At 33.7% G+C, this 23,840-nt stretch overlaps 3 protein-coding genes and 1 long non-coding RNA gene across 8 annotated transcripts; 3 read left to right on the top strand and 1 right to left on the bottom strand.

Annotated features, from left to right (window-relative positions):
* Positions 1–5,825: 5,825 nt before the first annotated feature.
* LOC107023742 (probable serine/threonine-protein kinase WNK3) lies at positions 5,826–15,733 on the top strand. Of its 2 annotated transcripts, none has more exons than XM_027917636.1 (8): positions 5,826–5,982; positions 6,228–6,377; positions 7,290–7,327; positions 7,890–8,117; positions 8,232–8,455; positions 8,568–8,725; positions 13,943–14,330; positions 14,414–15,733. In XM_027917636.1, exons 2-8 carry the CDS (start codon positions 6,285–6,287, stop codon positions 15,229–15,231), a joined length of 1,947 nt encoding a protein of 648 aa, XP_027773437.1. In that variant the 5' UTR covers positions 5,826–5,982; positions 6,228–6,284; the 3' UTR covers positions 15,232–15,733. The 2 variants fall into 2 exon arrangements, with proteins under 2 accessions (XP_027773437.1, XP_027773438.1); XM_027917637.1 differs by having other exon boundaries at positions 5,861–6,377; positions 13,943–14,126; positions 14,193–14,330.
* Positions 15,734–16,299: 566 nt separating this feature from the next.
* On the top strand, positions 16,300–18,109 carry LOC107023096 (elongation factor TuB, chloroplastic). Its single transcript, XM_015223647.2, has one exon. It carries the CDS (start codon positions 16,443–16,445, stop codon positions 17,874–17,876), a length of 1,434 nt encoding a protein of 477 aa, XP_015079133.1. The 5' UTR covers positions 16,300–16,442; the 3' UTR covers positions 17,877–18,109.
* A 1,884-nt stretch (positions 18,110–19,993) lies between these two features.
* LOC107023097 (protein DEHYDRATION-INDUCED 19 homolog 5-like) lies at positions 19,994–23,118 on the bottom strand. 4 transcript variants are annotated; one of them, XM_015223650.2, is made up of 6 exons: positions 22,958–23,099; positions 22,747–22,846; positions 22,001–22,131; positions 21,761–21,838; positions 21,427–21,668; positions 19,994–20,387 (listed from the first exon to the last, which is right to left on the bottom strand). In XM_015223650.2, the coding sequence occupies exons 2-6, from the start codon at positions 22,763–22,765 to the stop codon at positions 20,285–20,287; spliced, it is 573 nt and encodes a 190-aa protein (XP_015079136.1). In that variant the 5' UTR covers positions 22,766–22,846; positions 22,958–23,099; the 3' UTR covers positions 19,994–20,284. The 4 variants fall into 4 exon arrangements, with proteins under 4 accessions (XP_015079136.1, XP_015079135.1, XP_015079134.1 ...); XM_015223649.2 differs by lacking the exon at positions 22,747–22,846 and having other exon boundaries at positions 19,994–20,384; positions 22,958–23,118; XM_015223648.2 differs by lacking the exon at positions 22,747–22,846 and having other exon boundaries at positions 22,958–23,117.
* On the top strand, positions 21,135–21,653 carry LOC114077546. Its single transcript, XR_003578864.1, has 2 exons — positions 21,135–21,353; positions 21,440–21,653. It is a non-coding gene; the product is annotated as an uncharacterized LOC114077546 (long non-coding RNA).
* Positions 23,119–23,840: the final 722 nt, after the last annotated feature.

The raw sequence follows: 23,840 nt of genomic DNA, 5'->3' as shown, positions 1-23,840 counted from the left end.
TTAGTCAATTCATCTAATTAAACTAGGACGTTTGAACCAGTCAATTGCCACAAACTAATTCTACTATATATTTTCACATCATCTTAATTGATTGAAAGCTACTCTTTTTTTTTTCTTCCTCTTGTTGCTATTTGCTTGTTTCTTTCTTCCCGCCCTGCCCCACAACACATCCACTTGGTTAAGAAAAAGAGGAAATCGGTGTAAGTACTGAACTATTTCTTTCATCATCCGGTGTTCGAAATCTGCATTGGAGTCCCGACTAAATCTGAATGCACTCTACAGGGTTCATTCATGGGTGCCGCTCCCAAGATAATTTTTTTTCATATCCAAGGCTCAAATCCGAGACGTCTGATTAAGTGTGGAGTAGTCCCAGTACATAACCATTAGTATATGTTGCATCTCATAAAGAGGTCCACTTAATAATGATATAGGTATATGTGAGTCATTTTTATAATGAAGTTATATCAGTTCTAAATGACAGAGTTAAATAGTATATTAAGTCTTTTTCACAAAATTAAAAATTGGCACAAAATAGGGGTGAAATGCAAACTCTTCTCATATTAGACACTTCAACTTTAACAAAATTGTATCTATTTTAGTACAAAACAACCCCATCCAAATCAAAATATATATTGACCGACTACTATGACAAATGGACGATTAAAATAAAGTATAATTTACGTAAATTTCATAGTGTTAAAATTTATTTACATTATTTTTCTATTTTTTATAAATTACCAAAATCCTTTAAAAAATATAAATTTTGGATACATTATTTGACTTCTGAATATATCAATAGACATCCGAATACATAAGTGGGTATCCGAGAGGAGAGTGATGTATCATAGAGAGGATAGGACATCCGAATACGTAGAAGAAATAATATATCAGAGACGGAATAGGATTCAAATATATAAGAGAGGGATGTATCCGAGAGGGATATGGATGTATCAACAAGAGAGGAGTGATCTATCTAAGAGAGGATTTTTTATTTTTTTTTTAAAAATAACAGCAAAATTTAGAGATTACGATAAAATAAGATATGTATTTAAGATAATTTTTTATAAAATAATGACAGGTAACATATTACCCAAAATAACTACAGAAAAATGAAAATTAGTCCATTGTTTTCCAGTTTGACTTGACTACTATTTTCAAAAAATGAAAGATTTTATCATTTTTACTAAAATTTGAAGGAGTAAATACAAGTCTCTTACGAGTGAGAAAACATTTACTTAATTAATTACTTCGTTATGCGATGGATTATAGTTGACTAGTCTTGTATAAGAATTTTGCATGTTCAAATTCAACATTTAAACAACCCTAGTAGGGTATATTGATTTAATTAACACGTTTAGAAAATTATTTATTCCTTATATTTATTTGTTAGCCAAGGAAGAATATTCTCCAATGTGCCATAATTTGTGATAATTTTTAATATAGGTTATCAATTATTATGGTCGTCCTCTAAGAAGTAGTAGTAGTTATATTTGCCCTTATATTATTGAAAACGTATAACAATAACATTGTCCTCGATTAAATTGTTGGTTCATATATTATTATAACAGTCGTTTAATAGATAGTTAGGAGGTAAGTTATTTATGTATCAAATTCTACATATATAAAATTCTTTTATTATGTATATATAATATTAGAGAAAAGATATAAACTTACCAGTAAAGTTGTCTCGTATTTGCATAAAGATATCTTAACTTTGGAAGTATCATATCATCCCACAAAATTATTTAATATCTTTGTAAATGGCCATTTTGACCCATTTTCTCGTCTGAATTGTTACCACACAAATGAGGAGCGTGAACCAGTCTTTTCACTGCCATAACCAGTTATAAAGTGTCACGTGTCATTTTATTTCTTTGTTATTAATTATTTAATTAATTTAATTTATATCATCTTCCCATTATCTTTCACCCAAATTCAAAAATCCAATTACTTTTTCTTCTTCATCAATTTTTTTCTTGTCTCTTGCTTTTCTTTGTTTCTTTTTCTTCTTTTATCCTTTTCTTTTAAAACAAGAACGGTGAACTCCATTGATTAAAGAGTACTATGAAACTCCATTTTTTTGTCCCATTACCTTGCTTTAGTAACTTGAGAGTTGAATTAATTTTATTTAGTGATGTTTTAGTAACAGAAAGAGTGTTGTAACAAGGAAGCATCATGGAAGCTACGTTGAAGGCGACAATGACTGCTACTTTTGGAGGATTTACAACAAGTAATAAAGGATTTGAGTAATGAAGATTTAAGAAGAAAGAGAGAAAAAATGAAAATACAGTTAATAAAAATAGAAAAAAATAAAAATGAAACTAAAAATTGAAAATTAAAAGAATTTAATACGTGTCAAACAATTATTGATGCGTAATTGCACATCTTTTCTTGCAATTGAGGTTGAGTAAAAAGTGAGATATTTATAATATTCTTAAATTGTTCAATGGGAATATAGGATACCCACAAAGCTAAGCTGTCTTTTTTGAAAATTCGAGACAACTTCAATACTGACTTTATGTCTTTTCTCATAATATTAATACAGTGTGATTTGTAATTTAGAAATCTACTAATTAATACATGTACTACAATTACTTATGAGGATATTTATGTATTAATTAATGCAAGATAGAAGATTAAATAACTGATACGCAAATAATTAATTCCTATATAATTAGATAATATATATAAATTTCTTGTAACTATTATCTATATAATTCTAATTTGCTATCATATGATAAAAGTGTTGATGGCTTTGGATAGTGATGGAAAAAAAAAATTGATATGGAGAGTTAGCATGTTATTGTAACTAAAAGTCTAAAATGAATGAGTTAATGAAAGAAAGTTTCAAAAGTATTAGTGATTTTCCGTTTTGTTATATATATATATATATATATATATATGAAAGCTCTCTCTACTTGATTTTTTTTAAAAAAATGACATAACTCTTTACTTTCTAAAATAAGTACTTTTTTTTAATTAAAATAATGATAATTTTGGCTTTCCAAAAGCTTCACCAAACAACCACTAAATTAGCTTACATAGTTAATACTTAATTGCATCTTTAGTGGTACACTTTTTCAATGTGCATCCAAAACATTTTTTCTTTTGGTTTTCCTAACAAAGATGTTCGATAAGAGGGACTCGAATTCAAAATTTTTTATTAAAAATAAAAATATATTTATCATTTTATTGCAATTTTTGCTAGTTAAGCCAAAAGAATCATGTATATTATTAGTAATAAAATACGTAATGGTCAGTCCACTAATCTCCTGGGTATCAAACATTTTCTGTGAAGATGTCGGAGTTTATTATAATTAAATATGTTCTGATTAATTCACTAATTAATTTAGTCCTTAGTTGGCTGTTTGCCAAATATGATACTACTATTTAACAGGTTCAACTTTCCAGATGTCTCTTAAGAGAACAGAATCTTTTTTTTTTTTGGGATAAATAATAAAAATTAAAACGAAACAAATTAAATCGGTTATTTGATTTGAATATAAATTTTTTCTTTAAAAATTCGATTTTCGATTTAAGTGTCCCAAATTTTTAGTGCAAGTAAAAATCGAACTTTTATTACATAACATAGCAGGCCTCTGTCACCAATACCAAACTTAGGCCCAAAATATTTTTATCCAACCCAAGCCCATGCGATGTCCTCTGGGCTGCTACTGGTTATTGTTCAAAGTTGAAAGGAATTTATAGGGATAATGGTATAAAATAATAAATTATTAATTCAAATTAAATATTATAATTACAGTTTCATTTCATTCTAACTTGTAGTAAATATTTAACCATCGCCTCTCTCTGCAGAAATCTCGGTTGTCACTCTCCTTCACCTCTCTCATTTTATGCAACACAAATGTATAAATTGTATTTTTGTTTGTATAAAGCGAGAGAAAATTGTATATACAAATAAAAGATACATATATTTTCATCCTATACACTTATAATTATACAAAAGCATATATTGCGCTACCACTTCTCTTATGCAATTCTCTCTTTATACAAATATAAATTATACAAATTACAATTTATAATTTGTGTTGTATAAAGGGAGCGTGAGAGAGAGATTTGATATACAAATGTTTTATTTCGATTCAATTGTATATAATTTCAAATTTTATGCAGATTTACAAACATAAAGAACATATACATATAAAACACAATTTTCATAGACACAGACGTCCGATTTATACAAATTGTTGCGTTTATACAAATTAGATGCTTGCGATTTTTTTTCAGATATGATGCTCCATATATAGCAAACATAAAATTTGTTTTGAAGCGCAATAACGCAAACTATAGTTATAACATACAAATATGACTTTTATGTTTGCTAAATCTAAAATTTACTCAATTTTATAAGATATAGAAATCAAATCAAACTTGAAAAAGTTGATTTTTTAAAAAATAAAATAAAATAAAATTGAGGGTAAGGGAAGGGGGAAATGGGAGGGAATTACTGTGGGGAGTCAAACTCTCATCAACAAGGTGGATTGCCAACCAACTGAGTTATAATAATTCTTTTAAAAAACAAGAGAAAAATACACAACACGAACATATACGAACAAAAGATATCGCGAGGTGTACTTATGACTCAATAGAATAAAGGACAAATACAAGATAAAATTAAAACATTAAAGGTATTATTTTATCCTTCCCATTATAATTATATGGAGTGTTACTTAAATAAAAACTTAGAGTAGAACTGGACGTAAAATATCAAAAATTGAATTACTAAAGTGAATTAATTTTTTTGGTAATTTGGTATTTGGTAAGGTATATATATAAGAGTAAAATTTTAGAATAACGATATTTGAATTTGGGTTGACATGAGACATTAGAATCATTTGATATTCCGTATTTATTAGTTAATGAAGGTCATATATCAAACATGTTCATAACTCATTAATACAAGTTCAAACAGAAAATTAAATGCGGAGTAATACTAAACACAAACAACTCAAATACATATATCTTTTAGTTGTGTCAATTTAATTTTTTTGATGTCTTCTTACATGTTGATCTTCTATTACTTGTGTATCCACATAAAGAATGGAAATAATTAAAACAGTAATGTTAAATTAGTAATACAATCGACTGCATATTCAATATTGTATCATCGAATATCATATCGAACCGAAGTATTATTTATCAATTATCAAATTATTGAACCGAAATTTAAAAACTTAATATTTGACATCTACTTTAACTATCAATTACTAAATTTAAAATTTAGAAATCTCGAATCAAATACCGAACACCACTATAATTTAAGATAAATATAATCAAAAAATAAAAGAACAAAGAGATGTCATAATTGAATGAAAAAATAAACGATAAGAAATTCTCAACTAGCTTGGCGTTGGTTGCCCTGTGCCAAACCCGTTGACTTTCAAATTTTATCCATGGTTGACTTTTCAATCACTTTTTTAAATAATAAGAAAAAATAAAAAAGTTTTAACAAATATGCGATTGCGTTTCCATAATCTTATTTAAATGAGAAAAAATATAACAATGCAAGAATTTATGGTGTTAGACCTTTTATAAGTAAAAGTTTTAGTAAAAGTAAATTAAAATCAATTCATAAAGTACAATAAAATCAGTTATAACTTATTGATTGATTATCCCAATTCTTATCTTACTAGTGAAGATTTGATTTGTATATAATCTCTTCATTTCCATTTTTTTCCTTATTTCAATCTTCTTTTTAAAGAAAAATAAACATCCTATTCTAAGCTTAACGTGAACGATTAGATTTATCAAAAAAAATATTAACAAATTTAAAAATATATATTTACTCAACAAACCAAACTTAAATAGATTAGGTTTAAGTTTAAAGAGTGTTTTTAAACTCTCAAACCTAAACGAGGCATCCGTGCAAATGACGCTCCAAATTTTGGCGTCAGGGTTGAGTCTGCTCCCGTTCGCATGCGCAGCGTAAACACCCAATAAACACCTGCCATTGACCCAACGGTACCCACAACCCACCGCAACTCTTTTTAACTTTTTGCCCTTTCTACGCCTTCATTTGCCTTTTACGTTTCTCCTTCTATCACTGATCCTTAATACGCTTACATACTTGTTCGTTTGGTGTAACTGAGTCTTCTTCCAATTACAATCTCCGCAGACGAATTGTATGATTGTTATTTTGGCAAAATACTTAATTACGCTGTTTCATATTGATCTGAATTGAGTTTATTGTTTTGTCAAAAAGCTAGGTTTTGGATTTTTTTTTTCTTTTTCTACTCGATACTCAATTCATTGGAACAAAGAGAATGCAGCAGGAATCTACGTCTGAACAGGAACCGGACGATTCTGAATCGGAACCTGAGTTCGTTGAGCTCGATCCTTCTGGTCGATACGGCCGGGTTAGTTTCTCGCTCACTCGCTTCTGCATTGAATACTTATTTTTTGGCTTGTTGTACCGCTTAAGTAGTGTTTTGAAGTACATTTTTGAAACTGCCTACTGACTTTATTCTGCTTATTTTTATATGATCGGACTGAAAAGCATAAGGTGAAATTTGTTGAAGTAACGATTGAAAAGTTAGTTTGAGTAGGGAAAAGTTCATCATGTCAAATTTAAAATTTGATGAAGGAGAAAGCTTGAACTGTTTGGATGGTTGTTAGGTATTGTTTCTGTATTGTATTGTAATGTGCAGTATTCTTTAATGAATACAACGTCTAGATAGCTTGTGTCGTTTTTCATCGTTACATAATGTCACACATCAACAATTTAAAGGATGAATTTATAAAAGAAGGACGAGCTTGTAAAAGAAGTAGGGTACGGGATAGAGTTGCTATAAAAAGGTTGGGTAAAAGATAAAATAAGTATATTTAATTTTAAGTAAAGAAAAAATGAGGAAAAAAAAGTTAACGACTTGATCACACCAAATGTTGTTACACAAAATGGGAATTTTCGTCATTACCTCTGACAATAAGTTTAACGATACGCTGCAATAATATGTAAGTAACAATTATAACAAAAATTGTATTTAAACTAACAACACAATACAATCGATTGCAACCACCCAAACAAGTTGAATAGTGTAAAGATTTCGGGAATCTCAAAATGGAAAGAGAATCATATAAATTGGGACTATGGGGGTAATATTTCTTTCTGTATTTTACTTTTCCCGGGATTCTGTTCTTTCTGACTGCTTTTCTATTACTGTTGTTACATTTCTGGCTAATATTTGTTAGGTTGGTGTATATTAAATTAGTCATTACATATATTTGATTCTTCATTGTAATTAAGGAGTTGATTGTCTTGTTATATGCAGTACAAAGAGGTTTTGGGAAAAGGAGCTTTCAAGAAAGTGTATCCTATTTTGAATGTCTTCATGTGCATAATGCCCATTTATTTCATTGATGTGTTTGATAGGATAAGGAATATAAGATGTTAATTTGAATGGTACTCTCTTTGTTCCAATTTATGTGCCGGTCGTGCATGGGTTTTGAGGAAAAAAAGGACTTTTGAACTTATGGTCTTAAATATGTCGTTAGTTTAATGTGGGCTATAAAAGAGAGGAATGAGAAGTTCACGTTAAATTGTTTCCAAGTGTGAGATATGTGCCATTTTTTCTGGAACACACTGTTAAGGAATTAGTGTCACATAAATGAAATAGAGGGGATATATTATATTAGTAGTAAGGGAAGAAAATAGCATAGTGATAGTTAAAAAGTTTAGATTGATTAAGAGAACATTACATAAAGGTATTAAATTTGAATATTTATATGACTTTTAATTCTTAATATTTCTGAAAGTTGTATGATTGACATATAACCCGAGATGAACTATTGCGTTACTGCCTTTTCCCCTCATTAATGAATGTTGCCAAGTGAAACTATTGTCCATTCTTGACTTACCATCGGTAATATAGTTACCGAGCATTTGATGAATTGGAGGGGATTGAAGTAGCTTGGAACCAGGTTAAATTGGCTGATCTCTTGAGGAATGCTGTGGATTTGGAGCGTCTTTATTCCGAAGTTCATTTGCTTAAAACCCTCAAGCACAAGAATATAATCAAATTCTATAACTCGTGGGTTGACTCAAAGAATGAGAATATCAACATCATTACTGAAATTTTCACTTCTGGGACTTTAAGACAGTATGGCTATTCGTTTTTTTTTCTTCTGTTTTTTTTTTGCTCAATTCTTTAACCCCACTACCCATATTTTTGAAATATTGGATTATGGACTACTCTTTCTGTATGCTCGTGAAGGTACCGCAAAAAACATAAGAGGGTTGATATCAGAGCACTTAAGAATTGGTCTAGGCAGATATTAGAGGGTCTCTCATATCTACACGGTCATGACCCTCCAATTATTCATCGGGACCTCAAGTGTGATAACATTTTTATCAATGGTAACCAAGGGGAGGTTAAGATTGGTGACTTGGGACTCGCTGCAATTCTTTGCAAGGCTCGTGCTGCTCATAGTGTCATTGGTAAGGTCCTACTCAGATTTTCTCAGTTTTGCAACTGTACTCAAGGTTGTAATTTGCTGTTCATTGGCAGTTTAGATGGTTCTGAAAAGTGCAATTCTATATTTGATCTCAGGTACACCAGAATTCATGGCACCAGAACTTTATGAAGAGGAATACGATGAGCTAGTAGACATCTATGCCTTTGGCATGTGCCTGCTGGAGCTCGTGACATTTGAATATCCTTATATTGAGTGTTCCAACGCTGCTCAAATATATAAGAAAGTGACAGCAGTAAGAATTTATGTTTCTCTTCATGCTCTCTTTATTTTTTGTCGTCTCTCAAGCTACGTATCAAGTTATTGTATGTTCACGATTGTTGATAGAGTCATAGAGATATCATTTCTTGGGATCAAGGTTGTGCAGCAGCACGAGTGATGGAAAATCTTTTTATTGAGAGTGCAACTCTTGGTTAAAAATTGTAAATATCCTTGCATTGCATAGCTTAGGCTTCAAGCCTTCAACCCTCGAGGAACTATGACATTTATGGTTTTACATGACTGTTCATTAACTAAGCTTTAGGTAATTCCATAATTATCCATTGGTATCTTCATGTGCAAAGAGTGTCATACAAATTGGGATCACAAAGAAATTTAGAAATTGTTGGCATTTTAGAGAAATAAAAGCCAATAAGTTTTTAGTTTATTTCCGTATCTAATAGAAGAATACTGCTCCATTTCTATATTCAATAATAACACTCAAACACTGATAACTTAAATGATAGTTAAATTATGTGACTTTAGTTACTAAGCATCTAGGTTTTAGTTTAAATAATTAGCTCCCTAGTCATTTACTTGAATTTTCCATGTAGGATTCATGTAGTCTAGTTTAAGGCTTGTATGCAGCAAAATGGGGTTATCTTGCTTTGGAGGATGTTCTTTACTGGGATTGTTGACTTATGTCTCTCTCCTTTTCCCTATTAAATGAGGAGGATGGAATCTCATCCTTCAGTTTGTATTCTCAGGGTGCACCACCCTCTAATAAATTTGATAAAATAACAACTATAGGTGATGTTGCATTTGCATTTCGACATTTTAATGCACTTAAGCTGGTTATCAGAACAAATACAAAAAGTCAGGTTTTTGTCCTTTGTTGGGGTTTTATGTTTGTATCAAGTTCATCGGCCTGCTTAAAGTGACAAAACTTCAAGGTCAAGGCATTTCTTAGGGACCAACTGTGCTGCAGTTCGAAGCTGTTTCTACACAAAGGTTGGAAACTGTATGAAGCATTTTCCTCTTTATTTCACCAACCTCTTTGTATAAGGAGAGTGTTAAATTAATACTAGAAAGGTACCTGATAAGCTTACAAAAGAGAGGCCTTGGATAGAAGCTACAGAAAGAGAGAATCTATTTTTTAATTTATTTTTTAAAATGGTAATGTTGTATTCTGCAGCATTAAGGATATGCCAGTGACCTGCAAACAGAGGGGAATAAAAGAACAGAAGGAAAAAAAAATACTACAAGGATCCTAATGATTCTACAATCTGTTCTGTTTCCTCTAAACCTTCCTCTTTACACCAAAAATAAAAGGATGCAATACAATCCCATCTGACCTTCTGAATGGAATTGGACCTATCTTCAGAGTTTCTTCTATTTCTTTCTTTCCGTACTGTCTACCAAATGCAATGAGGAATTATCCTCCATCATGCCTTTTGGCTCTTGCTGCCCCCTCTTCTTATCCAACAACTCAACAAGTCTGTTGTATGCTCGGGCATGCACAAAGAGAGAATCTATGAAGTCCAGAAAATCATAAATTCTGATTAAGCATCTCCTTTGAGGCAACAAAACAAATTCTGAAGACACCTAAACTTTAAAACAGCAATCAACTCCTTGCTTCCATCAAAGCATCTGCTCTTCCTCTCAAGCCATATTGTCCAGCTAATTCATAATGGAATTATTTTCCATGTCTTTAGCTTTCTCTTTCTCTTCGTTCTCTAACCTTGCCAGCACACAAGTAGATCCTTAATTCTTTGTGGTATCACCCATTGAACACCAAAAATATTCAGAAAAAGGACCATAGTTACTGTGTCGTTGCAATGAATCAGAAGATATTTTACTGTTTCAGTAGCATTTTGACAGAGGAAATATCTTTTTCACAAGCTAAAGACTCTTTTTGTAGGTTGTCCTGAGTCAAACAGGCACCATAAGCAGTAATCCACTAAAAACGAGCAACTTCGGTTGGGGCATTTATTTTCTGCAATGACTTCCATGGACAAAATCCACAGATTTTAACAGCACATCATAGCAAGAGTTCACAGTAAAGCACTAAGGTTTCCCCCTTCTGTTATCTTTATTTCGCCGACCTAAATTTACTGTTAGAAAAAGGAAAAGGAATACTCCATTTGTACCGTACTGATTCTGCTTGTTTCTTTATGAGAAAAAAGTAAAGCTATTTAGTTAACAAATCACCCTGGAGGTGCATAGTTACAAAAGTTATTTACAAAAGGCTGTATTTCCTTAACTTGATAGGGAACTGCTGAAGTTTATCACTGGTAGGTATACTCTAAAACTTCAAGTTTGGACCAAACAAATAAAAGAAATAAGCAATTTATTTTCAGCTGCTGCAGGGAGCTTTTTTCTCCTTCAAATCATCTCTTGTTTCTTTCATTCCATAACACCCAAAATATAGTTAAAGGAATCGAGTTCCATATCTTTCTGGTAGTTTTCTGTGCCTTCCAATCCCTCCAGATGCAAAACACTTGTATAATATCCCCTGGAAACACCCATTTAATGTTGCTTTTATCTAAGAATTAACTCCATCCAGGCTGCTGAACAGTGCATGAAAGAATGTTTTACTGACTCCAAAACCTTTTCACACACAGGTAGATTCTGTTAGAGATACAGTACATTATCTTGCGTGAGGCAAGCTCCATCAGTGCTATCCTGTTAAAACAGTGCACTCTTGAGGGATATTAAATTTGCATAGCCTGAAATCTTATTTCCACAGACTGATCCCGCTTTTTCTATTTTGCACTGTCAAAGATAAACCTACTTTCGCTCGGAGTTTTCTGTATTTGTTTTTCTTGAGTGTTTGAGCATAAAATAGATATTGCAAGGGTAGGGCCCATTCAGGAGTTCTTAAGACCGAATTCTGTGTCTTCTCTCTCTATCCTTGAATATAAAAGTAAGTTTAGTCCCAATACCTTTTCCTTTATCAATAAGGGTGTTCATTCTCACTTCAATAGATGTTCAATTTGCTAAGGAAGTGAACAATAACATGATATTCCAAGAAACAAACATTAGTAGTCCTAAGAAATCAACATTGTATACGACTTCTGTTGAATGAATGTCCTTGACTTGGTGGAATCAGTAGCTCATGATGGTTTACCATAGAATGAGATGTTGTTGACCATTTTAAAAACAGTGTGACCATGCATGAATCAAGTGCTGATTGTAGGGACTTAGGCTTTATTTTCTTAGTCTTGTATCCTTTGGTGTATGGTCCTTAACTTTTTTATCCAAGTGAGCCTACTGAATTATTGGGTTCACAGTTCATTTCATATGATGTTGTCAAGCTCTTTATCATAAAACTAAAAAGGGCCCTGTGAACTTATGCATTCCTTGAGTAACTACTTTACATCCAATTGCCTGCAGTTTGTCGTGTTTGTTTTCATTGGTCATTCAATTGTTCTAGCAAACTACCCAAAAAATATTGTCATGACCTGCTTGCATAATTGGACGTGTTCATTGTCATTGTATTATAGGTATTAAGAAACATGATTTCTATCCCTGATGGAATGCATTCCAGTTGACCAATTAAAATTCAAAATATCATGTAAATGCCTAATACCATCTTGGTTTATTTGTCAAGAGTGCTTTGTCAACGTTGAGTAAGAATCACTGGAGGCAATTTTCATAGGATTTCCAATCATCAGTTTACCTCCATGTACCATCCTCACCTTGGGGAGTTTGTGTCTGAATGTGAATCTTTCTTCTTTTTTTCTTTTCTGTTTTGCATTGCTTTAGTTAGCAGCATCAACCACTTCATTTAGACCTTACTCCAACTGAAATAATTTTTGTACACACATTCTCGCTCTCTCTCTCCCTCTCTCTCTCCCTCTCCAATAAGTTAATCCCTCTTATTCTCTCTTATAAGTGCTAATTCAGACTGTAGCTAGTCCAGACTTCTGTTTCGAATAATGTGGTATGTATCTTGATGTATTTCTAAGGTGTTATATTTTTAGGTTAGTTTAGTTAAGATGAACAAGATAACTGAGTCCAATCTTCTGAGTACTTGCTCTCTTGGGTACATGGTTCCTATTGTTCATTTATCGGAATCATGTGACAGACAAGAAATATATATGAAATTACTCATAGCTAAAGTGGAAGGAGTACGGCTGATCAAATGAGAGCTTAATTGTTTGGCGTGCACTTAACTTAAACCATGCTAATGATGTGGTCAAGCGAACCACTGCGAAGAAGCCTAGCATCTCTTTAGGTTTTAGCAGAATTGACAACTTAAACTGAAGGATACTTTTCTTGATCAGTTGTTCCAACGACGTAATGGAGATCTTAATCTAGATCCACTGGCTTGCATGACATTGAAGTGTTAAAAGGAGTTTCACCAACACACTATTTTAAGAGGTAATTAGAGTAGTGGTTGTTTGGCTGAAGAAATAACAATGGAAATGCGCAAGTAGGATCATGAGGGGTATAGTGTAGGTGGTAGTTGGTAACTACGACAGTAAAATGAGTTCTTCACTGTTGAAGGTGCTAAATAACTTTAACACTTAAGGCAGTTTTGTAAGGAGTAATTTTCTTGTTGACAGATTAATGTGAAAGTTATAAAGGTGGTAGTGAAAAGAGGGAAGAAAAGGTTGTGTTCAGATTTAGAGGGTACTAGTGCTGGAGATTTACCAGAAAAGGTAAGCATACCAAAATGGCTAATTTTTGGTTATGTACTCAAAGTAGTTAGCAGTTAGCACATTAGTTGCATTCATTCCAAATGTGTTGTTTTTGCGTCATGATATGTTGTCCACTTGCTTTGAAGGGGAAATATCTTCCCTTCACTACTTGTTGAATTTTGAGGACTATTATATCATGTAATAAGAGACCAACTTAGATCCTTGTCAAATCTCAAACTTATCATCAGCAAACATTTATCTCTACTTGCGGGGCTTACTTTTTAGTTGAAATACTCTTTAATTTTTAACTCTTCTACTAACGTTGTGCCAGGTCGTGATGACACTATTTAGTGGGATTGAGGGAATGATTGTAGGAGTGCTTTATTATACAACATTAGATTCTTACTCAAACAAATCCAGGAGTCCTATACAATCAGTTTTCAGTTTTTGATAGCTATAAATTACAAACTTTAGCTTTCTGCAACTTTGTTTTCCTTTTAGCAGATTAATCTGATGAGATAGTTGACTTTGTATTGTATTTCAATTTCATCTTACAACAACAATACTACTTTGCTAATATTCTGATTTTGCCAATTTCATCTATGAAGGGAATCAAGCCTGCCTCATTGGCAAAAGTGAAGGATCCAAGAGTCAAAGCCTTTATAGAAAAATGTATTGCAAAAGCTTCTGAGCGGTTGCCTGCTAAGAAACTATTGGTTGATCCCTTTCTCCTTTCTGATGAGGATTCTGGAAACGTAGGTCGATCTTTGAGCATCAATTCCGGACATGCAGGTAATTATGTGATCGCACCTTTTCTTAAATGTCCCTTTATTATTGACTTTTGTGGGATCTTTACAGGTATGAGTGATGATCAGTCTGATAGTGAAAGGAGTACAAAGGACCCTTTGCCTGAAGGAAGCAGAGATTTCACAGTGCAGGGCCAAAGGAAGGACCTAAATACAATATTTCTTAAACTTCGAATTACTGATTCAACAGGTTACTGCTTGCTCCTTGTTTCTTTTGTCAAGCTTAAGATGCATCTATGAATTAGTTGTATAACATTTGCACTGTGGTATCAGGTCATATTAGAAACATTCACTTCCCCTTTGATATTGAAGTTGATACGGCGAATGCTGTTGCTAGTGAAATGGTTGCAGAGCTGGACCTGACAGATCAGGATGTTTCAGCAATAGCAGAAATGATCGATTCAGAAATTCGGTCATATATCCCAGATTGGGCACCAAGAGAAAACTCTAGCAATCACATCTCCGATGAAGTTGCTTCTGATAACTTTACTTCTGGAGTCGGAGATGATGCTCCTCCCTTTACAATTGATCCTGCTTATTCGGGTAGTCTTGTGTTGGAAAGACTTCCTTCAGGTCGAAAGTACTGGTCTGTTTCACCGAAAACAACCAGTAATGGCAGCTCTCCACGCAGACAGGGGCCTTCAAACACGTCGCTGACCGATTCACCAACTCATGAAGACAGTTGGACGGAAGAATTTGAAGAATCACCTGTTATCCTGAGAGAGGGAGGGAGTTCACATGTTGCTGCCTTACTCGGACACGAAGATTATAAATCTGAGACTCACGTGGATGATGATGCCAGTGTTCACCGTGATTTTGACTTTGGTGACAATGCTCATTCTGCGGATTTTAGTTATGCAAGCAGGCCTCATTCATCAGAGGAAAGAAATAACATGATCAGCAACAACTACTCAGCTGATATCAGACAAATCACCAAGGAACTGGAGAAACTGCGCGGACTGCAGCAAAAGGAGCTAAATGATCTGAAGAAGAAACATGACTCCGCTATCTCAGATCTTCTAAGCAAGCTTCCTCCTGAGATCCGTGGCATTTATGGTCACAAAGTATCTTCTGATAATTTGCATTGCTGATGTCCTGAAAACTCAAGTTCCTCTGTAAAGATGTAAGTTGCTGTTTTGTCTTTTGCTACTCAACTGTTGAGTAATTCTTTGACTGTCCCAATGACCTGACTGTCCCTGAAAAGTCCCAGAGTTGTCCCGGTATGCCGGAATTATTCATTGTTGCTGACAATTTTCACATCCAAAATTGAAAAGTTCGAGGGGATAAGCATGGACGTATGTTAAGATACAGATTCATCTCTATCAAGTTTAAAATCAGTTCAGGGTCAGGAATTGAGGTAAATCTGAAAGAGGAAGCGATGCGTTTGAGATTGTTGGCGACTCCATTTGCTATGTTAGTTATTCGCATTTGCTTGCTTGCACGCTTATGTATAATGCGTCTTGCAAGTCATGTTGCAGCTTAAAACAGGACCCTTCAATTTCATTGAATTGTATACTTGTACATATTTACCTGAGTACTTAGCTATTCGAAATGTCACTTGGTTGAAAATATGCAGGTTATTTTTTTTTTAAACTTTTTTTTATTGTTGGTGTTCGTTGAATCTGTAAAGAAATTTTTATTTTTTTAAAATGATTCTATTCTACTGCTTGCTGTTGTCTGAGTCTTTAAGTATCTAACTTATCACTACAATTTAGATGCCACAATTTTGTGTAATCTCATTTTATTCGTTTTTTATTTCGTAGAGTTTAACATGTAGCATACATTTTCAGTCTTACTTATCCTAAAGCTCGACTCTCTATAGTGTTTCTCTATGGTTTCAACTTCTTGTTCTTTCAATAATTTTCATCAAACAGCTCAATAACAAGCTCCACTATTTTTCTAAAGCATACCACGCAAAATGTAACTGTTGTTTACCGATTCACAGATTTAGCATGTATGTCATCTGTCCTGCCGTCAAATTACAATAAAAAAATTCTCGTGTCATTTTATAATATCACATATTAATTTTAAAGATGAGTTAAATTGACTAAGGAAACGTGACCATTATTTTTGGAGTAATAAGTTTTACGTATATCCCATACTCTTAATCCCCATAGTTGCAAGTTGCAGCCCACTGCTGTGTCAGTATGTCATACAAGAGAGGTGCCCAAATGGCTAATATATGAGAGGCTCTCTTTCTCCCTACCAAAAAAGATAACTTCATTATCCTCTTTTCCTTCTACCACAATTCATTTCACTTCTCTTTCTCCAAAAACTTCAATCCTCAGCAAAAGCTTCTTCCATGGCTTCAATTTCAGCAGCTTCTGCCACTGCTGCTGCTGCTTCTACAAAGATTAATACCAGTGGTACTGTTCTTCCTTCAAAATCCTCTAAGCTTATCCTTTCATCTTCTTTTACACCAAACCCATCAACCCTTTTTCTCCATTCACCCGCTACTACTGCACCTTCTTCTTCTTCCTCCCGCCACCGCCGGTTTACTGTCAGAGCTGCGCGTGGTAAATTCGAAAGAAAGAAACCCCATGTCAATATTGGTACAATTGGCCATGTTGACCATGGGAAAACCACACTTACAGCTGCTTTGACCATGGCGCTTGCTTCTCTGGGTAACTCCGCCCCAAAGAAGTATGATGAAATTGATGCTGCCCCTGAAGAAAGGGCTCGTGGTATTACGATTAATACTGCCACAGTGGAGTATGAAACTGAAAATCGGCATTACGCTCATGTGGATTGCCCTGGTCACGCTGATTATGTGAAGAATATGATTACTGGTGCTGCTCAAATGGATGGAGCTATACTTGTTGTTTCAGGAGCTGATGGTCCAATGCCGCAGACCAAGGAACATATTTTGCTTGCTAAGCAAGTGGGTGTCCCTAATATGGTTGTTTTCTTGAACAAAGAGGACCAAGTTGATGATGAAGAGTTGCTTGAGCTTGTTGAGTTGGAGGTAAGAGAGTTATTGTCAAGTTATGAGTTTCCTGGTGATGATATTCCTATTCATTGTGGGTCTGCCCTTTTGGCTTTAGAGGCTTTAATGGCTAATCCTACTATTAAAAGGGGTGATGATCAATGGGTTGATAAGATTTATAAATTGATGGACTCTGTTGATGAATATATTCCTATTCCACAAAGACAAACTGAATTGCCTTTCTTGATGGCTATTGAAGATGTGTTTTCTATTACTGGTAGAGGTACAGTGGCTACAGGGAGAGTGGAAAGAGGTACTGTTAAGACTGGGGAAATTGTTGATATAGTTGGATTGAAGGACACTAGGAACACTACAGTAACAGGAGTTGAGATGTTTCAGAAGATATTGGATGAAGCAATGGCAGGAGATAATGTGGGGTTGTTGTTGAGAGGTATTCAGAAGATCGATATTCAAAGAGGAATGGTGTTGGCAAAACCTGGATCAATCACTCCACACACCAAGTTTGAAGCTTTGGTGTATGTGTTGAAGAAGGAAGAGGGTGGCAGGCATTCCCCTTTCTTTGCTGGTTATAGGCCACAGTTTTACATGAGAACAACTGATGTGACCGGAAAGGTTACTGCTATTATGACTGACAAGGGAGAAGAATCTAAGATGGTCATGCCTGGTGATCGCGTAAACATGGTGGTTGAGCTCATTATGCCAGTGGCTTGTGAGCAGGGTATGAGGTTCGCTATTAGGGAAGGAGGAAAGACTGTCGGAGCTGGTGTTATTCAGAAAATCTTAGAATGATGAACTTGCAGCTGAGCATTCCTTTTCACATATGGTCGGATTTTTCCATTGAAGTTTATTAATCCATTGTCATATATGCGACTTTTTGGTTACTTTTGTTATGTCTTAGAATCTTACTTTAGTTGAAGTATCCTGTTTTATCGCCCAATTCTACTGAACTTTTGATAATTTTTCACGTCTCTTGTTTCACTTTTCATTTGATTGAAAGAAATGATATCATTTGCTCTCATGCACTTTATTTTCCTCTAGATAAATGCACACTTTCTTTTGAAACAAAAGCCCAGATTGCTAATTTGAGATTCTCTGGTTGGACCATCGTTTTTCAACAAATTGATTGTTGATAGAAGAACACAAAAGAAAAAGTAATATGCTTTCTTAACCACTGTATTCTGTTGGATAACTACAAGTAAGACATCTGAACTTCTTTATGCCCATATAGGTGAAATATAGTATGAGAGACAGATTTGAATATATTTGCATTGCTTATAATTGATATTCAGAGTCATTTAGTTTAGCATCTTTGAGCAGAATACTGACGGGTTCATCTTGGATTGGAAAAGGACTCACTGGCGTTAGAATACAAAAGCAGTGAAAAATATGTTGTATGTCATGTTGACATGATGAGGAATGTTGTTCTTCATTGACTAACACAAATATCTTAGATATCACATACACTTTTCTTTGGTATATACAGAATTGAATGGTCCATTTTCTCATCTTTCAGTCTTGTTCATCCTATCATGCACTCTTTGACCTCAGTGTTTGTCTTTATTCTCGAGCTAATGTGGCATAGGTAGCCAACTGGTCGACTACTTGATTTCTTTGGTTAGGAAGTAAGTCGTCCTAAGCTAAGATTATTGAGAATATGTTTGATCTTTCTGGATTCGATGCTTTGAAACTGGTTTTACCTTTCTTTACCATTATTGGAGCTTTGTTTCGACCAGCAATGTGGTTCTAAATTGCTGGTTCATTCTCATGAAAAATGAAAAAAAAGTTGCTATATAGATCATTATAAGTCCAGTTCTGTGAACTGTGAAGTGAGTTTGCCTTTAACTGGACACTTTGTAATCCCCTTGTGCTGAATTAACCAAAGCACTGGTTGCTACCAATGATAGAGCAAGTTTACTTAAATACACTTTTATTGACGATCATTTATGATAATAAGTCTTGTTAAGTCTGAGTTTACTTTTCCATAGATCTTCTCAAGTCCAACGACCTATGGTTCCCAACTGCACCTTTTGTATGTCACTAGTGAGTAGTAAATTGTGCATTTTCAAGAGTATATCTGTCTATTCCTTGTGCTTGGCTAAGTAAAAGTTGGGATCCCTATCGGAAATGTTACTTTTAATGTGAGCTCATTGTCAAGATGACATTTTAGTCATGACTGTCACCTGTTCTTCTCTAAACCTCAGAGCAGTTCTTTGCAATGACATTCAGAATGTTATTGCAATGCTCCGATTAAAAGTGGGGGAAAGAACAGGAATACATACAAGACCTTCATCTTTCCAAAGGCTCTGATTAGTTCGAATGTATCTGTAACCTTACTTATTATCCTTTTATTTACCTTGCTTGGATGGTATTAAGTTTACAATGAAACGATACTGCTTGTGTCAAATGAAAGAGGAGAAAATACGATCATTCTATTTAATAGAAGTATTTGAGCAAGAAATATATGTCAATGAGAGACCTTTTGTTACTAAATTGGCAAAGGATCACTGTTGTGAAGTGTTACTATGATTCTTTTCTCTGTACTGTTCTTCATGAACGTGTCTGATTTATCGTGTTTCTTCTTGTTATTCATACTTGTTACTCTTGTGTAATGACATCCAAGGAAATATGCATTATGCAATAAAAGATTGTGGTTAAATAGAACTTCATTTAGCTTTTTTGATGTATGGAGCTTGTGAAGTTACTGGTACTTCAATTAGGTAACTGCCGATTATCATTACCATAAACTCTCTACTCAAATCAACCACTTTAGTTACATTAGTCTACAGGCTTTTCAGGCTTCAACGCCGTTGGCCTGTTATATCTTAAGTCTAAACTGCAATGTTGTTTGCCAGTGATATCTTAAGCCCGAGTATGAATCACAAATCTGATATATAGAGAAACCAACCTTGTGACTAATGGCGTGCACAGCATTTTACTAATCAACCTTTGGACTCCATCATCCGCTGGGAAATTGTTTAACAATCTTGTCTAGACATGATAGAAAAGAAGAAAACTAGCAAACAGTAACATGTTGGTCGTCAAGGATAAATGAGATTACATTAATATACTTGAAATTGTAACATTGATGTATAGATATTAGAAGTTTTTGAGATGCTTTCTTGTGTTACATGACTTTTGCTAGTAATTTGGAACGATTATCGCTTGCTTAATTTATGAAGCAAAAATTGGTTGATTTTCTAAAAGATAGTTGAAGCAACCAGCTCTTGAAGAAATGTAGCTCTCTGCCTTTTCTCTTCAAAATCCTCTTCTAGTTCTGGATCAGATACAGCTAGCTTGCTGCTGCACAAGAGACAACAGTAGATTTCTGTCATCCTACGCCGATTCGGTATATACTCACAGTATATAAATTGTTATACATATAATTCTAATCACTTATCATGTATTCTAGTTTACCAATCAATGCTTATTAGGACCCACCATTATAGACTTACAAGTTTGGTACAACCCAATAGTTTTGGCGCATACATTTATTTAAAATGTATGAACAATCTATACATAACCTACTGAGCGAAACAGATCGTGTTTCAACCCATGAACTAAATGTTCCTCTACAAGGATCAGCTAAACATTTCAAACTCAACAAACTGGAGGTTATCAGGTCTGTTAGACACCTAATATTGTTATCATATTGAAATTTTTGAAGCAGAATTGTGTTCTGATATAAACATCGAGTTTCATGACCAACTCCTAGGTCGTCCATTGCTGCAACAATAGACTCATTCCTGGTATGTGCTGATGAAAAATATCGAACTCTTAGACAGTTTATCTATATGATCTATGATAAATATCATTCCTTCAGCATAGTAACACATTCTAACGTCTTAGTCAGTTTATCATATCTACAGCTTTACCACATGTTCAGTATGGTAACAGCTTGTATTGCACCAGTTCCGTCAAGAACTTCAAGACATGTGTAGACGCCCGAGTTCTTTAGATAACCGATTACTGAAAGTAATACATACACCACATAAAGTGTTGAGGAATAGACTCTAAATAGGATAGGCGGATGTAGCCTCTTAGCTATGGCTTCATCTGAACTCATAATTTTAATAGTACAATAAGTTTAAGAATATTGAAGATTGAATCTGTAACTTTAAATCCTGAATCTGCCTCTAAACGTGGGTAGGTTTTGGGTTGGGAATTGGTGAAACTACACTCTAGGTGGACACTTTTTGCTGGTTATATTGGCAACGGAAGGACAAATACAGAAGGGTACAAACTTAAATACTGATGCTTAACTTTCAGGTTTAGTATTTAATTCAGTTTGTTTTATCAGAAAATTTTCACGAAAACAAAGAGAACGAATGAATAAACTGACCTTTCTATTTCAGGAATAGCAGTATCACAAACAGAGGACTTATCTTGCTGCCTGCATTTCAGATCAGAAGGAGCAAAATTGCAGAGAAATGGCAATAAAAGTGGATCAGGAGCAGATTCTTGAACCTTATATCGACCAAATACTGAATCTGTGCCAAAAAATGAAGCTATTTCTCGAGGATCCTTTCCGATCATAGCTGTTGCATTATTCCAGAAGCCTGGTTTTAGGTAATTTCTTCTCCTCTGTAAAAAGAGTAGGCGTGTGAGGTTCAGCTGATCACTTATAAATCATCCCATATAGTCAAAATTAATATTTTTGACGCGGATATGTCTACCTTTACTAAGTGTGCATGTTGCACAGAAAAATGTCCAGTAGGATCTTTGCCCAGAGTTGCAGCACATATGGGACAGACCTGTAATAGAAACGTCGAGTAGATTGATCAACTCATACAATTCTTCAGTACAAATACATATGACATGAGAACGAAAAGATTGAAAAGTTTCCAGTATATTACTGTAGTCATTTTTTGCATATAAGAATGTGATATAAGGAAGCATCATGAGTGGGAAATTACCGCGTTTTTTAAGTCAAAACAATGTTCTTCTTGCAAATGGCTGCAAAGCATTGGCACTTCTATTTCGACATAACAGAAAGGGCAAAGGAACCAAGCTCTAATGTCTTCTTCAGCTTCATTCAAGAAAGAATCTGTTTGATTTCCAAAATAAACAAACATAAAGGTTTCATTTAGAGGTGTTCTCTTTCTTTTTCTTGTCCAAAAAAAGTCTGTGATCACATCATTATGTGTTACAGGTGGTAGAAAATACAACTTTCTGGTTCTGAATAAATTGTTTATACATTTAAAGTGAATTTTTAAAGTAAATACAGAATTTTGAGCCATAACTATGAAAAAAATGGCCCAATCATTTATTGATTCGGCCTATTTGACCCGTCCAAATTCAGCCCAACACGATCATTTGACACCACTACACAAATCTATCAATCTTGGATTGAATTTCTTGTCCAAATGAAATACTGGTTAAATAGGTAACTGCATAAAACTGGAAGAAGCACAATACACAATAATGAAACTCATAACGTCATCCAAGAAAGTAAATTCTTAAAATATAATAGAAAATGAAGATGAAACTCCAAAACTCGAGAACTATGTTGCTCAAACTCTTCAAAAATATAGTCAAGTGAGTATTGGATCCCTCCAAAAGTAGTGCATTTTTGAAGAATTCAACACGAGTGAGACACATTTTTGAAGAATTCGACCAACATAGCCTGAGAAAAGGGAGGAACTAGAGTAGATAAAATTACCAATTAGTGGAAAAGCCATGGCCAAAATTATCAATATCTATGTCAACATAAAAGCTTCATTCACCATTTTAAACTCCCCTGAGACAGAGCCCTAAAATGCCTACCACAAAATTTAGCTTAATTTATAAAAAAAAAAGATGAAGAAAAAGAAGCAGAAACAGTGCTAGAACAGTTAGACTAGACAAATGCATGTGCTGCAATTGATATTTACCAGAATTGCTTAAATTGGTACATTGGAAGGTAGAAAGATTATTGGCTGAGTTTTCTCTTGTAGTCCAAAATTCCACATCCATCTTCTAATTATTATTTTTGGACAAAGAAAGAAAAAATTGGTTTTTTTATTTTGAGTAAATACATAAACCTATGAAAACAAAATAGTGAGAGTGAGGTTTTTATAACAAGAGGATCAAAGAAAGTAGTGAGTGGTTGCTGATGATGTTTCATTCTAGCTTCTACGTAAAATGGACGTTTGATCATGTTTTATTATAAAATATTTAAAAAATAATTTTTATTTTCAAAAAGTAAAGTACAGTTTTTTTTTATATAACGTTTGATCATGTTTTATTATAAAAAATAAAAAAAATAATTTTTATTTTCAAAAAGTAAAGTACAGTTTTTTTTATAATATTTGATGGCGAATAAAAATTAAACTTGTTTTGAATTTTTATAAGTAACATATTCTTTAGGAAAAAAATAGAATCGATACTTTATTCAAGTCTGATGGGATGTTGTGTTGTACTCATTTGTATTTTAGTGGGTAGAAAGTTTTATTTATAGTAGTATAAAAAAAAGGGAAAAAAGATAGATATACTCACAAATTATCGTAAATGTCATGCAAATACCTTTCGTTATATTTTTAGAATATTAGTACCTTTGCAGTTCAAAAACTAAAATATATATACCCTTTATACTATCGGAAATACACATGTCATAATTTTATCCATCGATCCGACATTTATCGACGGATGAAATTGTGTTACGTGTCCCTATTTAGTCTTCTGTTAGAATGAAGGACATACATACTTTAGTTTTTGGACGACAGAAGCAGCAATATCCCAAAAATATGACAGAATATACTTATATATCATTTACGA

This window comes from Solanum pennellii, chromosome 6 (genome assembly GCF_001406875.1).
Source record: "Solanum pennellii chromosome 6, SPENNV200".
Classification (NCBI taxonomy): domain Eukaryota; kingdom Viridiplantae; phylum Streptophyta; class Magnoliopsida; order Solanales; family Solanaceae; genus Solanum; species Solanum pennellii.
This window is presented reverse-complemented; position numbering and strand designations above follow the sequence as displayed.